Consider the following 17,532-nt stretch of genomic DNA (forward strand, 5'->3'; position numbering starts at 1 on the left):
TGACATACTTGAAAGATGCTAGGGGAAATGAATTACTTTAGTATTCATTGTGAATTAGCTTTCCAACAAAGCAATATTTCCACATCTACAAATAATTACCAATTAAGTTATAGTTAACCTCATAGTGGATAGTATAGTATTTGCATAGGATTGTATAAATATGAGATCAAGAGCTGAAGGACACATAATATCTGATGTGTTCTCTAGAGAACATTTCATGAAATGCAAAAATTCTACTCTTGAAATTACAGGGGGAAATTTTAGCTGGACATTTATAATATTCTTTATTTTCAGCATTTCCTGAATGGGTGGAACATATCAATGATACTGAGGTAGATATTGGCAGTGACCTCTACTGGCCTTGTGTGGCCACAGGGAAGCCCATCCCTACAATCCGGTGGCTGAAAAATGGATATGCGGTATGTATGTTCAAGGGCCTTTGTGTTCCTGAGTCCTTGTTTAGGAAGTCCTAGGATGATAGAGAAAATATGGGTACTTGGACCCTACAACACACAAGTTTTATTAATAAAAGCAAGCAAGAAACTGAACATTAAGTACCTTCTCTCTGTTTAAACAACTTTCTGTAATTGTATCTTTACCTTTCTCTCTTTTCCCTTATTTTTTTCCTTTGTTTGACTTTTCCCTTCCTACTCATCCATTTCCACCTCCTAATATTGTTCCCTTTCTCTTGCCACTGTTTCCCTGCATCCCACAGAGACAGAGGTAAGAGAGATGCTCTAAGTCCAACCTTAGCCCTGGGGACAAGTAGCAACAGGGGGTCCTTCTCTGCCTTTCTACTGTAATCTCTCAGCTGGTCCAGGAGGGGAAAAAGGTGGACTCTCGGCTCTGTAAGATGACTAGAACAAGAGCCACCAGGCATGGTAAGTGGGTTTTTCTTTCCCATGCCATGGAAATCCCACTCTAAGCATCTCAGGGAACAGCAGGGACAGATGAACATAACACACAAGTGAAAAGATAGTCGAACCCAATGCTAAATGCAACAATTCTGTTAACTTAATGTTCATCAGGATGATATATTATACTTTGATTCTTTTCAGTACCATAAAGGGGAACTGAGACTATATGATGTCACTTTTGAAAATGCTGGGATGTATCAGTGCATAGCAGAAAACACATATGGATCTATTTATGCAAATGCTGAGCTGAAGATCCTGGGTCAGTATTATTTCCAACTTCTGTTAAATGTTCACCAAATAAGCAACATAGAAAAGATGGTTACACTTAATTTCACTTTATATTCTTTAATAGATAACACTGAAAGTTTTTGTAATATGGTTTCGACTTCAAGATCATTTAGGTATAGCAAATGTAACTCCGAAATTCTCTTATATTGACTAAAAATCTTAAGTATATATAAGTTCTTATTTCATTAAATTCTATCATGTTATTTTTGAAAAAAAATTATTTTTATTTATGTATTTGAGAAAGAGTACAAAAATAGGAAGAGAGAGAGTGAGAGAGAGAGAGAGGATGGGTGGACTAGGACCTCTAGCCACTGCAAATGAACGCAGATTCATGCACCTCCTGTGCATGTGGCCTACATGGGTCCTGGGGAGTCGAACCTGGGTCCTTTGGTTTTGCAGATAAGTGCCTTAACCACTAAGCCATTTCTCCAGCACCTATCATGTTATTTTTAACAAAGAAGCTGGATTTTGTATTAATTTTCAGGTCACATGCAACATAATGAAGCATTTTAAATGATAAAGTAAAATGTACATGGGCACTTTGTGTGTACATGTGTGTGTGTGTGTGCATGTATGTGTGTGTTTGTGTGTGTGTGTGTGTGTAGCTGGGCAAGTGTTTTATCACTGAGCCACACCTTCAGCCCCTGTGCAAGTTCTGTACTTTCTCTGTCTTAGCAGCTAAATTCTGCTGCAAAATTACAAGCATGAAGACCAATAAAAAGTGAGGCTGTGTGTAACCAGCTCCCACTGGAGTTGGCTATTTGGTGCTTTGCAGCCCCTAGTCCCTATAGTTGCTATTTAAACCCTGCAGACCTTTCTCAAGTCCCTTCCCCACACTGCTGGCTGCTTCTTCAGTGTCGTCCTACTGCCCATGAAAATTAAAAGCTTTTGGTGAACACTGTGTAGACTTCCTGTCTGCTCTGTACTCATTACTTTTCTCCTCCTTGACAAATTATATCTCTGGCTTGTGTGTAGGTGCATGCATTGTGTGTTTGTGTATGTGCATGTGTGTGTGTGTGTGTGTGTGTGTGCATGTCCCCACAAGCTGCCTCTCTTTTAATCACATTTTGTCCATGAGTGCTTATCTCTGTTATCTGTGATGCCAAACTCTTCCTGCTTTCCAGACCTCTTTCCCATCTCCTAATCTACACTCTTTGCTCTCTCCTCCACTACACTCAGAATCAGTCTTTCTTATTGAGTTCTATCCCTCTGGTTCCATTTTCCTCCTATAGGCTTTTACCCAATCTATACTATTATTCCTAGCTTATTGTCATGATTATTTAAAAAAAATTCTCAATTAGCTGTTTTCCCTATTTATCAGTGATAATTCTTTCTCTGTCCCAGATATTTATTCTCAGCTTCAGACTCAATAAAAATACTTTCCAGAAGAAATATTCACTCAAGTGACCCCACAAATAGGCAAATTTAATATGAATTCCTTAAATCCCAACATCCACATCTTCTCCTCAGTGATCATCTGTTCTAAACCATGGTTTAGTCTACCAGAGCCTTTACCTCATCAGGAATCTCCATGGCACTCTTCCAGTTCACTCCGTCAATATATCCCATTCTCCTCATTTTCATTGCAACTATTTTAACAACAGTCTTACTGTATCATGCCCTTTTCATATTACTTGAAGCTTTCACCAGCTTTAGTCATATGTGAAGAATTCTGGTTTCTTCTTCTAGGACTGGGTACTAAAAATACAAAGCCATAGTTTAAATTTTAGTCTTGGACTGAAAGAAAAATTTTCAAAATTTTATTATCACTAAAAGCTGAGTGACAATACAGAAAATGAGAGAATTTTCAAAAGTGCTAAAGAAAGTGCTCTCAAAAAGAGTTAAGGCCTTTTGAATTTTTTACCTTGCTACTTACTGCAATGCTGGAAAGCACATGATACTTCTACTTCCATGAATTTTATGTCTTTTGAGATTAGGTGTACTAAGTGCTCTGTATATGAATCCAGCATTACAGGTGCATATCCTTGGTACAAATATATATCAAATCATTTTGAACACCTTTAAAAGACTAGGACATTTAGGAGCTAGGAGAACAAAAGCAGGTCAGGAGAGTTACACATACATGCAAGGCCCATTTATGGATTAAACACTGGTTAGAATGAGCCTTGTCATTAGGCTTGCGTGTGTAAAGGAGAGAGACCTGATTGGTAGGTCGACTCAAGAGGCTGAATCAGGAGGAGCCAGCCTGCCCACCTGTGTCAGGCTGAACAAGAAGCAGGAAGCACTGCTGAGTTGTTGCTTGTGGTGATCTTGGAGGAGACTGCTGGATTCTTGTCCTGCCAAGTCAGGCAGATTGGCATCCATGTTCTTTTTGGGCCTTTGTCTTTGGCTGACTGCCTGTAAAAAGCTAATTTTCTCCTTTTCCTCCTTCATTACTACATGTGGCACCTGTGTAGTATGGTATCTGTCTAACAGATATCAGTTCTCTCATTTGTAACCTGGACAGTTCATTTGTGGCTGACAGGGCTGAATGTGAACTCCAGTGAGGATTTACAGTGCGGCTTAGTTCTCTCCAAGTTTTCATGTAACTTTCCTAGTGAAATTAAATCAAAACTATCATATTAGATGCCTTTTAGATTGATTGAACAAAATTTTGCTGCAAGCAAAATTTATAATAATTAATAAAGTTATCAATAATTGTACATTTGAATTGGGCAGATGTCATGACATTACCCCATTAAAAAGTATGTAATGCCTATTTATTGTAACTGATCAAATTTACTGAATTGAAACCTTTCTGTTAATCATTGATCAAAACAGATTTAAAAAAAGAAGGTACAATGCAGAGGGAATATTTAAATTTGTAATGAAAAGAAAAAATGATGATCTGTTTTACTTTCAGCATTGGCTCCAACTTTTGAAATGAATCCTATGAAGAAAAAGCTGCTGGCTGCTAAAGGAGGAAGGGTTATCATTGAGTGCAAACCCAAGGCTGCACCCAAGCCCAAGTTTTCATGGAGTAAAGGAACAGAGTGGCTTGTCAACAGTAGCAGGTCTGGTCAACAAACTAGAAATTGAACTGAACCATGAAGGATAATTCTGTAGATTTGTTTTCATATTATTATGATAAGTGTATTGTCTTTCAGCTTTTCTTCATTAAGATAACATACCTCTCAAGAAATATTTGTCCATCTGAATTTATAATTTATAAGGAACTTAGAAAATAGAAACTCAGAGTTGTCTGAAAATTATACAAGGTAACACAGTGAATAAACAATGGGAAAAGAAACAAATTCTCTCAGTTTGGATTTGGAAATACAGGACTCTGACACAGTTTCTTGGTCCCAAAGATTTGTTTCAACTCCAGGAAAGAGTAACAGGATTAAGAGAAAGAGAAAGGAACTCTGACCCACCTAGTAAAAGAAAAGAGCCATTATAAAACTTTCTCTGGGAGAGAAATGAATGGGAGATCCTACCTCGGGTGTCTGGGGCAGGAGAGGAGCACTGACTGGCCCCTGCCGTCGCCAGGCTGGCTGGACCCTGTGGAACTCTGCTGGAAAAATGAGAGTAGGAGTGAACAGGTGATGGCTGGAAGGATGTTTGTTTGTCTTCTCAGCTCTGGTATAGAAAGGCTTATTTAACTGGACAACTCTCTTTGAAATCCCAGTTACCACAAAAGTAGGTAGCTGCCCTCCCCCTGTCAGGTTTTATTATAGAGCTCAAAAGAAGGAAAGAAGGCAAGTTCCTATATAAAGCACAGAAAAAAAGCTCCCAAGTTGGGAAGGGTCCTAAATAGGTCATCAGATGGAGATTCTGATTGGAATTTTCTTATAAGACTTTACTGGTTGAGGAGATGAGCTGTTCCTTCCAGCTCCTATGCCTAGTGTCTAGTTGCTATCTTAGTCACATTTTTACCTGTGGTTGTGAGGGAAGGGAACTCCTTCAGGGAAAATGAGATAGGAAAAGACTAGACCCTGTTGGCATTTCTGCCCTCTAGCAATGTGGATACTGTGAAGACTCCATTAAGGAAAATTCAGACAAGGATAAACCAGATTCTTTAGACACAAAAATGTTTCCTGCTTGTTCAGCCGGGTGTGGTGGTACATCCCAGCACATGGTGGTAGTGGTAGAAGGATCACCATGAATTCGAGGCCATCCTATAACTACACAGTGAACTGCAGGTTGGCCTGGGCTGGAGTGAAACCCTATGATACAAAGTTAGCTTTCTATGAAGATCGTCAGAACTATGACTGTGTATATGGTGACAGGGGTCAGGAATACCTGCCATTAAAATAAAACATATTTCTGTGTTTTGTGAAAACCTTCAATTATAATTTAAAGTTTGGTAATAAAGTATCTAAAGAGAGTAAAAATATAATGACAATTCAGTGAGAATATAAGAACAAAAGGCTACGAAATAGAGAATTTTCTCTCTAGTCCTAGGTAAGACGCTCGTGGGAGGGTCAATGCTCTGTTCAAAAGATGTCCTACATACTAGTTTGTTACAGATATTATTAAGAGAAGTTCTGAAACATTTATATAAAATTTTCTAAAAATTAAAAAACAATGCCTGTATTTTTCTGGAGTTGTGGAAATGACATTCTGTTCTAACCTGGAAAAGTGAACTGAAATCCTGACTTCCCATGTCTGGAAGACTTGGGCTACTGTGTGGACCTGTCCATAGCAGGTTTAACTCTCAGTTTATGATGAGAAGAGGAAAACTGTGTTCTTCATTAAACTAATAGTCCAGTCATTTAAAAGAAACACTTATTGACTGCCCACTCAAGAGTGGTATCTCACTGTACTATGCATATCTAACCAATTATTGTAGTACTGCACCAAGCAATATGTCAGCCCTTTGATCCTACCTTGACCCTCACCTTTATTTGGTTCTTCAATGGCCAGCAAAGAATGATTTAACAAAGAATAGTCATTGCCAATGGTATTTTATGGGATGCTTATGTCCTGGGGACATGACCATAAACAAAACAGACATAAATTTCTAGGGACACAGTTCATAAATTAAGCTGAAGATTGTTTTTATGTTTTATGTATTTATTTGAAAGAGGGAGGGGAGAGAGAGAGATAGAGAAAGGCAGAGGCAAATAGAGAGAATGGGTACACCAGGGCCTTCAGCCACTGCAAACAAACTCCAGATGCTTGAGCTACCTTGTATATCTGGTTTTACATGGGTTCCTGGGAATTGAACCTAGGTCCTTTGGCTTATCTGGCATGTGCTCTTACTGCCAAACCTTCTTTCTAGAACAGCTGCAGAATTTTTGGTGAAATATGTACTAGAAAAAAAATCTGGAAAGAAGAATGTCAAGATATCAGATCCAGGGCTGGAGAGATGGCTTAGCGGTTAAGCGCTTGCCTGTGAAGCCTAAGGGCCCCGGTTCGAGGCTCGGTTCCCCAGGTCCCACGTTAGCCAGATGCACAAGGGGGCTCACGCGTCTGGAGTTCATTTGCAGAGGCTGGAAGCCCTGGCACGCCCATTCTCTCTCTCTCCCTCTATCTGTCTTTCTCTCTGTGTCTGTCACTCTCAAATAAAAAAAAAAAAATTAAAAAAAAGATATCAGATCCATATGGATGTGGGAGGTATGGGCGTGTGTGTGTGTATGTGTGTGTGTGTGTGTTTGTGTGTGCACATACGTGTGTGTATGTGCCCACATAAGCATACTCACTAGCCACGGCCAAAACAGCTTTATTGAAGGTGATACTGAGCAAAGTCAGAAGGGTTCCAGAAACAAGTTATGAGATTGTCTAGAGTCTCTTGAATTTTCTATGGCTTCACACTGAGATAGAAGTTCGTGGAAGAGTTTAAGCTATAGAATAACATCACTGAGCAGTAGACTGGCTTGATATGACTACTGCTACTTATGTCCACCTACGCAGACAAGGGAGAAGCAAGAGTACAACAGGGTCAATTAGATCACTGAGATAGGTTAAGAAAGTTATGAGGATAAATTTCTCTCACATTGCCATGCTAAGAAAGAATATTAGAAATAAATGCTATAATGTTTCTGCTTAAAATACCCTACTGACAGAAGACTGGTATAAAATAACATTAATGTGTGCAATGTAAGGTATATAATAATAATATATCTTATTAAGTTAGTTTTGTGAACTGCATATTCTTTCATGGCAATAGAATTCTTATATGGGAAGATGGCAGCTTGGAAATCAACAACATTACAAGGAATGATGGAGGCATCTACACATGTTTTGCAGAAAATAACAGAGGCAAAGCTAATAGCACTGGGACTCTTGTTATCACAGGTAAAAACAAAACATGTGGCATTTGAATCATGTTGTTTTTCTTTAAATGATGGTGCTTAAATTGGAGTGTACTAAAATACATGTAATTGAAGACAGTTAATGTGTAGACAAATGTTCATGTCGGCCCTTCTACATATGACTTACTTCCTTAATGAAACCGTTTCTGGAAACTGAATGTAAAAACATCTTAGTCCTTTGCACAGAGAAACAAAATATATTTGATTTTATTCTTTTAATGTACCAGAAAATATGAGTCACATTATCTTGAAATGTGCTTTCCTTAAAAACTTGCAGATCCCACACGAATCATATTGGCTCCAATTAATGCGGACATAACTGTTGGAGAGAATGCTACAATGCAATGTGCTGCTTCCTTCGATCCTGCCTTGGATCTCACATTTGTTTGGTCTTTCAATGGATATGTTATTGATTTCAACAAAGAAAATATTCATTACCAGAGAAATTATATGGTAGGTGTTTTAAGTTTCACCTTTTGAGATCCTAATAATTTTTGCATGTTTGCATTAAAACCGCAGCTAATATGACCACATTTTATTTTTTTATGAGATTAAAATCCATCAATGTGCTGGAGAGATGGCTTAGTAGTTGAGGTGCTTGCCTTTAAACCCTAAGGACCCACATTGGACTTTCCAGATCCCACATAAGCCATAAGCACAAAGATGAGGCAAGTGCAAAGTCACACATGCCCACTTGGTGGCGCAAATGTCTGGATCTCAATTTCAGTGGTTGAGGCCCTGAGAGCCAATTCTCTCTCTCTTGCTCGCTCCTTGTCTCTCTCCATAAAATAAAATTTTAAAAAAGTAAACCTATAAAAAACATATTAGTTTTGATGTTCCTTTTTGTATTTTTTAAATGTTATTTTTATCTTTTCTTGTATTTTTATGAGAGAGAAGGGTTATATTTTAAGAATTAGAGAGTATACATACTACAAGTCTTTAAATTAAGCATGAACATTAGTGAGCCAACATACTCAAATGAGCAGTTAGAGAGAGTTAGAGCCAAGGCAGGACAAGCAATGGGCTTGGGAATGTCCCTGCACTTGCAGGGGGCAAGGTTGCAGTGCACTTTAAAAACAAATTTATCACTTAGTTCTGCCATCTTTTCATCTGGAAAGGTGACACTTGGAATACCTCCTTAATTAAGAAAATATGCTAGTCCACTTGAGAGGATAAGGGGCACTAGTGAAAGAGACGATAAAGGACAGAGGGATCAGTAGAGGGGTGGCTATGAGCACAAGACAGTGATGTATATGGATGAAAATGCCACAAGGAAATATGGCATAAGGAAAATGTCATAAAGAAATTTTGTACATGAAAATATAGTTTAAAAATGGTTAAAACAAAACAATAATCAAAGAAAAGGTACTGAGATGGTAGTGTATAACTGCAAACTCTGTACTCAGAAGGTTGAGCCAAGAGAATCCTAAGATTCAGGTTTGGGCTACATAGTGAGACCCTGATTCAAGAAAAGTAAACCATTAATTTTAGAAATTAATATACTCTTAAACTTTAAGTGACTCAGTAGGATATTTGAGATTTTTAAAATCATGTAATACCTGCATAACATTTAATATTATTATAATATTATACTTTGAAATAAACTAGTTGCTCTTTTAAAATTACTTTTCTAGAACTTTCAAAGCAGCCTTCAGCCAAATTGAGTAAGATTTACTTTAAGTAGATACAGGTATTTACTTTTACATCATTGGACAGGTGTACTTAACACCTCAGTGCAGGATTAGTATGTCCCTACATGTTTCTTGAAATTCCAGCTCTGTTTGATTTACTGTCTATAATCCACAGTGAAGTAACAAATTTGATTAGGAAACCAAACTACACTTTAAAAAATAGCAGAATTGACAGATAACTATAAATTGTATATGTTGACCATGCACATCTGAAACCCTTTTGATCATATTTACATAAACAAGCCCAACATTAATAAAATTGGTGCCAAGATCTTTGTCAATTTAATAATTCTTCAAACTATGGGTTTTTTTGAAACACAAGTGATCCCAAACAGTTTTACTCATTCTAAGGAAAAGAGTAAAGCTGGACAAGTCTTGATTAAGAGCAGAATTAACTTTGTGAATATGCTTTATTTTGGTGTTAGTACTTGAATAATTTCAAAACTACAATCTAGAAATATGGAATGCAGAGTTTCTAAATTAGTTATTTACTACCTACAGAGAATCCTGTGTAGATAAATTTGGGATATAAATTGTACTTATTAATCTGAAACTTTACATTTAGAACCTGTGTACTTTCATTAAAATATTGGTTACACTATATTGGTTGACAATAACAGTCTTTGCAAAAAGAAAGTTAGGAAAAAATAACAGATGCAGAAAAAAGTAGAAGCGAAAGAAGAAAAGAACTCAGCACCTTCAAGAGAGGGAAATGAAGAAATGAATGACTATTTATCGAGAGGTAAATAATAGTGGGCTGCAGGCCTGGGTGAGAGTCATCCCTTACCACCCTTACTTATACAGGAATCATGGCCGCAGGTCAGGATCCACGCAGGCCAGATGCACAAGGTGACTCATGCATCTGGAGTTCGTCTGCATCAGCTTGTGGCCCTGGCATGCCCATTCTCTCTCTCTTTCTCTCTACATCCCTCCCTCTCAAATAAATAAATAAAAATAAAATATTAAAAATAACTTATGAAATCAATTCTGTCTTTTGAACTTAGAAGGTTTGCCTGGTATCTTCCTTCTTTTCTTTGCCTATCTTTTATATTAATGAGGAGAGGTAAAAAATTGGTGTGTCAGGGCCTCTAGCTAATGCAATCGAACTCCAGACGTGTGTGCTACCTCATGTCCATGTGTGACCTTATACATGTGTCACTTTGTACAGAGTCTAGTTTACATGGGATCTAGGAGTCAAACATGGGTCTTTAGGCTTTGCAGGCAAGTGCCTTAACTTCTAAGCCATCTCTCCAGCCCTCTTCTTTTCTAAGGCAACATCAAGGTCAGATTTCAGTAACTGTACCACATTAAAGTAAAACTATCAGAAGTGTTTAAGACACCTTTTAGAAGACAGTCCCTAGGAGTAGCTATGACATCTGGGATTGGACTGACTTCTACAGAAGCTTGCTAAGGGAAAGCGAAGGGCAGTATGGACCACACGTGGGAAGGGAGAAACACAGGGACATCTATCCCTTGACTAAAATTGCATAGACAAAAACTTTTCTGCATATGTTTCTTAAATAGGGACCATAAAATACACTGAAAACCAAAAATATTCATATTTAATTCAAAAGTAATGAAAGAAATTCCAAGATTCAAAATCAGTTGTAAATGATTTGGAAGCTACCACTATTACCCACACCTGGAGGTTATCATCATATTTTAATAATTTGAATAGTTAAAAATGAATACCAGAAGTTATAATAACACAAACTACATATAGACATCAAATTTATTTTTGTATTTCATGAAATTTCATTTCCAACTTAGTATTAAAAATAAATTATATTAGAAAACAGTATGCTTTGATTTCTACATGCTATTCTCAGCTTTGGCCAGTAAATGGCAGTCTTGTATGAAGTTCCACAGCCTGAACTAATTTGAAACATAAAGCTTTACTTCTGACATTTAGCAAATACATTTTTTATATTTATGAATTAATTGTGAGATTATAGGTGATGTTAACTTTTTATCACTTTATTTAGAGACAAAGAGTTTCATTTCAATTAGAGACACATAATTATCAGGACTAAAGTAAGTATAACATTTTTTAACATGTACCAAGAAAGAGTACAAATAAAATTGTTATTACATTTAGTGACCCCACTTCATATAAAATATTTTTGATTTAGATTACCTTTGTATCATGCATTTAATTTTAATGCTGTAATTTCATATGGAACATTGATTTATAAAAATTTGGAAGTTAAATACTTACCCATTACCTGTCATGTTATTTATTCCTTATTTAATAAAAATTCACTATTATTTTATTATGTGATCCTGACTATTATATGTTTGATTTGTGTTTGAATAAAATGTATGTATATGTAAAAATGATGAATTAGCAGTCTGAGGAACAAGCTAGTAAAGCAGTTTATTTACTTTATTTTATTCTGCTGACGTTTTGTGGGATATAAGTGCATATTTCTTGTCTAAGAGGTAGGGACTTGCTCTGGCCCTGGTTGACCTGGAATATAATATGGAGTCTCAAGCTAGCCTCAACTCAGAGCAATCTGCCTACCTTTGCTTCCCAAGTTCTGGGATTAAAGGTGTGTGCCACCATGCCCAAATATATTTACTTCTTTAAAGTTAACACAAACTAAACTTACTTTTAGTTATTAATTTCATTTATAGATCCTCCCTCTTGTTATAAAAAGTTTTTACGGGCTGGAGAGATGGCTTAGCGGTTAAGCGCTTGCCTGTGAAGCCTAAGGACCCCGGTTCGAGGCTCGGTTCCCCAGGTCCCACGTTAGCCAGATGTACAAGGGGGCGCGCGTCTGGAGTTCGTTTGCAGAGGCTGGAAGCCCTGGCACGCCCATTCTCTCTCTCTAACCTCTATCTGTCTTTATCTCTGTGTCTGTCGCTCTCAAATAAATAATTAAAAATTATTTAAAAAAAAAAAGTTTTTACAATCACCTGTCATATCAAGATTATAAACATACATTACAGTAGTATGGCAAGCATACATACAAAATTATTCTCCTCATATGTTAAAAAATGATCCATGCAATTTTTTTTAGTAGCTATCTATTTTTTACAACTATTTTATATAATTTTCTTTCAAATGCTTGACAGTAATTTCCTTGTCAGAGGAACTATCTTGGTTAACCACACCAGTTTCATAAAGTTTCCAGTTCTGTTGATTGCCACTATATTTTTTTCTTTATTATAATGTTAAAACTGCAGTCCAGTAAGAAGTTCCTGCTGGTTTGATATGAACTCAGAAATCCCATACTAATGACAGAAAGGTTTTGCCTAGCCTGTCCTGGATCTACGATCCATTTTACATATTTGTTCTGTTACCCTAGGTCAATTATTAAAATTCTCTAAGCCTCAAATTTGCTTCCTGTAAACTGCTATTAACCATTCACATAGTTCATCGAGTTACTTCATTCAGTTTTTAAAACTCTTTTTTTATAGTACTTCTTCAAGGACTAAATAAGAGAATGCTTAAATGCTTAACAGAGAGCCTAGTACACTGTAAGTGGTTAATATTGACAAACTTTATAATAGGGCAATCATTTCCCACTGAAAATTCCAGAAACTTTTGCTAGACTTTTTTTTTTCTGATAACAGATCTTATTTTGACAATTTTACTCTTTACTGCTTGCTTTACTTATTTCCCAGCTAGAGATTTACACATTCTAGGTATTTCACTGCTGAGACCAATGGAGAGCTAGTAGCCAACATTTACTGAATGCTACATAATATATGGTTTAAATATTTCCATGTAACTGTCATTTTTTTCTTCATAACAGTTCTTAGTGGAGTTTAAATTATTGTGAATATCTCTGTTCTCTAGGTGGGAAAACTGAGAATTGGACAGATTAAGTATTGGCAAAGAGAAATGAGACAGTTCATTACTGGCTAGTGGGATTGAGTATCTTACTATTGACCATATGTTCACCTCTGCTTTGAATCTAATATTTGTATCAGAGCTCATTGAAATAATTCCTCTTCAGTTGTTGGATGCGCAGATAGTACTGATTTGCTCATAGTTTACTCTGCAATCTTGTTTATTGATACTTTTATACTCACACATAGACTTTTCAGACAGATTACTTTTGTCTTCCTGCACTGTTATCAGTCTTTGCAATGTGAGGCAAGTCAAGGACACATAGAAACTGGTGGCCCAGTTATGAAGTCTTTCTTAATTATCTCCTTTAGATCACAAGTGCATGTATGCTTTCAGGCATTAGCACATGCATTTGTTTTGGCAAGAATGGCTATCAGTGAGGTTCAGAGATCTGCCTCACTCTGACTTCCTAATGATGTGATTACAGGTGTATACAGCCACACTTGGTATTTTTACATTGGTATTGAGAAACAAAGGCAAGCTCTTCACACAGTGAGGTATCTCTCTAGCCCATAATTTGGCCTTAATGATAATTTATATGGTATTATTCATTTGAATATTTTCAGACATAAATTTTCTTGGTGTGCTATGCAATGATACTTCATTAAATATGAGTTTGGGGTCACAATTATATTTCCTTCCATTAATTTTACAAATCTGTCTCTTTTCACTTCCATCATGGCATCAGTCATGATACCACATATGTTGCCAATGAACAAAGAAAATTGCCTTAACATAATTTTTCATGTCTTGCACAAATTTCTTGATTTCATTGTGTATTTTCTTCAGTGGCATTATCGGCATCATCAATTCCTCTAATAAAAATGAAAAATTGCCAGACATGGTGATATACACCTTTCATCCCAGCACTTGAGAGTCAGAGGTAGGAGAGTCGCTATAAATTTGAGGCTACCCAGAGACTACATAGTGACTTTCAGGTCATCCTGGGCTAAAGCAAGACCATACCTCCAAAAACCAAAACAAACAAACAAACAAAAAGCATAAATTGAGCTGTATTTTTAGCACCAGTGCTGTTCACTATCACCAAAGAATGACATTTAAACTTAGTGGCTCTTTTCCACAAAGTTTTTTTTTCTCCCCACAGATTTACCAATTTCTTCAGTTTTCCTGTTTGATGAGTCAAACTGACTTTTGAACTAACTCTTTTCAGGGTACGCTGTACCTGCCACACACTATACATTGCTTAAAGAACTCTGCATCAATGAATTATTTTGATTTTTTTTGTTAACTATGCTACAACTTAAGAAGCTTTTATAAAAGTATCTATCAAAATAATGATTTTAAAGACTTTGTTTAAAAGACAGACATTTTCAGCTCTGCTATTTTGTTCTTATAACATAATCCTTGATACACATTGATTATGGCATCATGTATTTTGAACATGATGGCTTTTCAAATTGTGGTGTTTGGAAACTGGCATAAATTTCCTACAAGTTAAGCAAAGTGCCTTAATATTTGCCTTGACACTTTTCAATGAGCAACCTTCATTGATTGGTAATATTTCTCTTTAGAATTTTATTTTCTTTTGAGTCATTTGATAACTTCATGCTTGGATTAAAGCAATAACAACATATAAGGGATTATATTATATTTATCATCAAAACGAATTGAAACAGGGCTGGAGAGATGGCTTAGTGGTTAAGGTGCTTGCATGCAAAGCCAAAGAACCCAGGTTCTATTCCCCAGTCCCCACATGAGCTAGTTGCACAAGGTGGCACATGCATCTGGAGTTCTTTTACAATGGCTGATGACTCTGGCACACCCATTCTCTCCCTCTCTCTCCCTCTCTCTCTCTCTCTCTCTCTCTCTCTCTCTTTCTCTCTCTCTCTGTCTGTCTCCCTCTGTCTCTATCTCTTAAAAAGTAAGGTATTTTTAAAGTAATTGAAAAGAAAAATAGAGAGCAAGGATTAGGCCCTTACATCTCAGGTGTAAAGCACAGAGGGTGATATGTGGGGTGTAGCCCAGCTGAAGTGCCTTTTAAAATATTTTACTTATTTGAGAGAGAGAGTGAGAAAGAGAGAGGGAGAGAATGAGGCAGATAGGGAAAGAAAGAATGGGCACCCCAGGGCCTGTAGCCACTGCAAACAAACTGCAGACACATGTGATATCTTATGCATCTGGCATGGTCCTAGGGAACTGAACCTGGGTCATTTGGCTTTGCAGGAAAGCATCTTAACCACTAAGCCATCTCTCTATCTCCGAAGTGCCTTTTATGATCAAATAAGACCTGTCTCCTAAATAACATTAAATGCCTACTCTTTGCAACCACCGTGTTTCACTCACCAAGAGCACATGCAACACCTATTGCTGCTTGACTCAGCTGTCTTCACTTGGAAGATGGCATGTTGGAAGCCACTCCCCACAATGAAACTAAAGCCATTCATGCATGCAAATAGTGAGAGCATGCCTATGTGTATTTTGCATGACACCAAGACACATCATTGCCATTCACAAAGTTCTTCCTTGAGATTTGTGCAATCAAATTACAAAATGTGTTGTGATTAAAAAAACTTAAAATGTTTTATGTAAGTTCATGATTACGTGTTATATTCCCACTCAGGGGCTTGCATGTAAAGCCAAAGAACCCAGTTTCTATTCCCCAGTCTGGTTTGCAAGTAGCCCATAAAGTAAACTCGCAGGAAGACTCCCATGTGCTTGTAGCGAGGCTCACTTAAGAGCATCACACCTCCTATACAGAGACGGTGCCAGCAGACGCCACCACTGCTCAGTGTGGGTGACAGTGCTAACTGAGTAAACTTAAGCACAGACAGGACCAAACATTTGTTCTTCTGAGAGGTGCAGTTGAATTTGAGGACTCTTCCAAAGTTCATCCAAGGTTCTGAACATAAGCACGCTCCATACCCTAAATTGAGCTGCTCTACAGTCACCATGCTGACTTTTGTCTTGCAATATAAAGATAATAAAAAGAGGGGAAATAAATGTAGACTTTTGTTATCATGGAAATGTTATGTTTTTTGTTATTAGACTTTGAGGTATTAACTTATATCATAATAGGGACAGTTTTTACCATGAGTTGTCATGTTCCTAAAAGGTATCTAACCTTTCTACCTTGTGTTTTAAAGAGAGGATGTAATCTCAGTATCTAGGATTTTTGCTCTAGTCTTGCTGTGAACATGTGTGACTTGTACTTTTATAATAGTGACTCTGCAGCTTCTCATATGTCTTATAAGAAGTTATGAAAAACAATTTAAAAAACATTGTAGCAGCAGAAGCAATTTTGAAAAAAATTAATTAAGAACTCCAGTCGATAACTAAACATGGTGAAATTGCTCTGATTGAAAATTGAGTGTATGTGTGCAGATGTGGAGGTATGTAGATTACGACAGCTAAAAGCAGTTCCTGTGGGGTTTCATTCCTTTCTAGGCTCAAAACTTCCATTCACATCCCTTCCTTCTACCAAGTGATCATGGATATTTGAGAACTCTGGGACTAATGGGAGCCAGTTGAAAAACCATATAATTTAAATAATATCCAAGTTTCCTTCAGTCTGGACCATGTTCTAAATTCAAAAACATTGATGGTTTTGTCCATGATTCAAAATGTTTAGCAGAGACTTCAAACAAAATTCCTTCAATGTTGTGTTTTCTTACAAAACAGACCAGTTGGTTAAAAATGAAATCATCAGTCATCAGTTTATTTTATATCAAAATTATCACATTTCCAGTTCTTTTACAAATATTAAATAATATTCATATAATCACTCTGAACATCTTCCCTTACATACTTGAGATTTCATATGTCAGATGACATATCCTAGTAGAATTTCAAAATATCTAATAAGTTCATATCAAGTAATCTTAATGATTTTTACTTAACACTAACTTCAATATTTGCAAACTGGTGTTACTTTTGCATTTGAAAATAGTGTATGATTATGAAAGAAGTTAGCTTTTTTTGATTCAAGAAACTATATTAAGAAACTGCTAGTGAGCTGAGTAGTGGTAATGTCATACTAGTTATTTATTTTCCAGTGTTTAGCACTGAGAGGAGAGAAGCAAAAATGGCTCTAATGACTGCAACTATGGTGAACAGTGAAAGTGTAAAAGAGGCTAGTCTAGTCAGTTGGTGTGTGCGTGGTGATGGTTCGATATTTTCTAGTTCATGTTTGAAACTTTAATTAGGAAAATAATTTAAGTTATTAAAATTATATGTAGTTGAGAAGTTCTGCCTTTACTTATGAAACTAGGAACCCAGATTTTTTCCTTGATACATAAAGCAATGCTTTGGAATCAGATTGAGCAGATGTGACTGAATCAATCTAGCTGTGAATGCCTCTATATGATCTATAGAGGCATTCACAGCTAGATTTACCTTGAAATCTTTTAATGCTTGGTTTCTATAGGGAACCATTAATAGTAAATCTCTGTGTATTACAACATTAAATTAGAACACCCATATGAAGTAGCTTGCATGTGGGTAAACATTTGAAATCATTTAAGCATTTAGGCCATACGTGCAATGGTTGTTGTACAGAAGTG

The 17,532-nt window shown here is 36.6% G+C and overlaps 1 protein-coding gene across 4 annotated transcripts in view; it reads left to right on the top strand.

The window, feature by feature from the left end:
- The window catches only part of Cntn1 (contactin 1), a 381,249-nt gene that overhangs the window by 236,040 nt on the left and 127,677 nt on the right, over window positions 1-17,532 (top strand). For all 4 annotated transcript variants that reach the window (XM_045152150.1, XM_045152152.1, XM_004662174.2 and 1 more), the window contains 5 exons: window positions 295-419; window positions 1,059-1,176; window positions 4,069-4,219; window positions 7,318-7,445; window positions 7,740-7,915. In XM_045152150.1, coding sequence (XP_045008085.1) covers window positions 295-419; window positions 1,059-1,176; window positions 4,069-4,219; window positions 7,318-7,445; window positions 7,740-7,915 — 698 coding nt within the window. The remainder of the gene's footprint in view (window positions 1-294; window positions 420-1,058; window positions 1,177-4,068; window positions 4,220-7,317; window positions 7,446-7,739; window positions 7,916-17,532) is intronic.

Source organism: Jaculus jaculus, chromosome 6 (genome assembly GCF_020740685.1).
Source record: "Jaculus jaculus isolate mJacJac1 chromosome 6, mJacJac1.mat.Y.cur, whole genome shotgun sequence".
NCBI lineage: Eukaryota > Metazoa > Chordata > Mammalia > Rodentia > Dipodidae > Jaculus > Jaculus jaculus.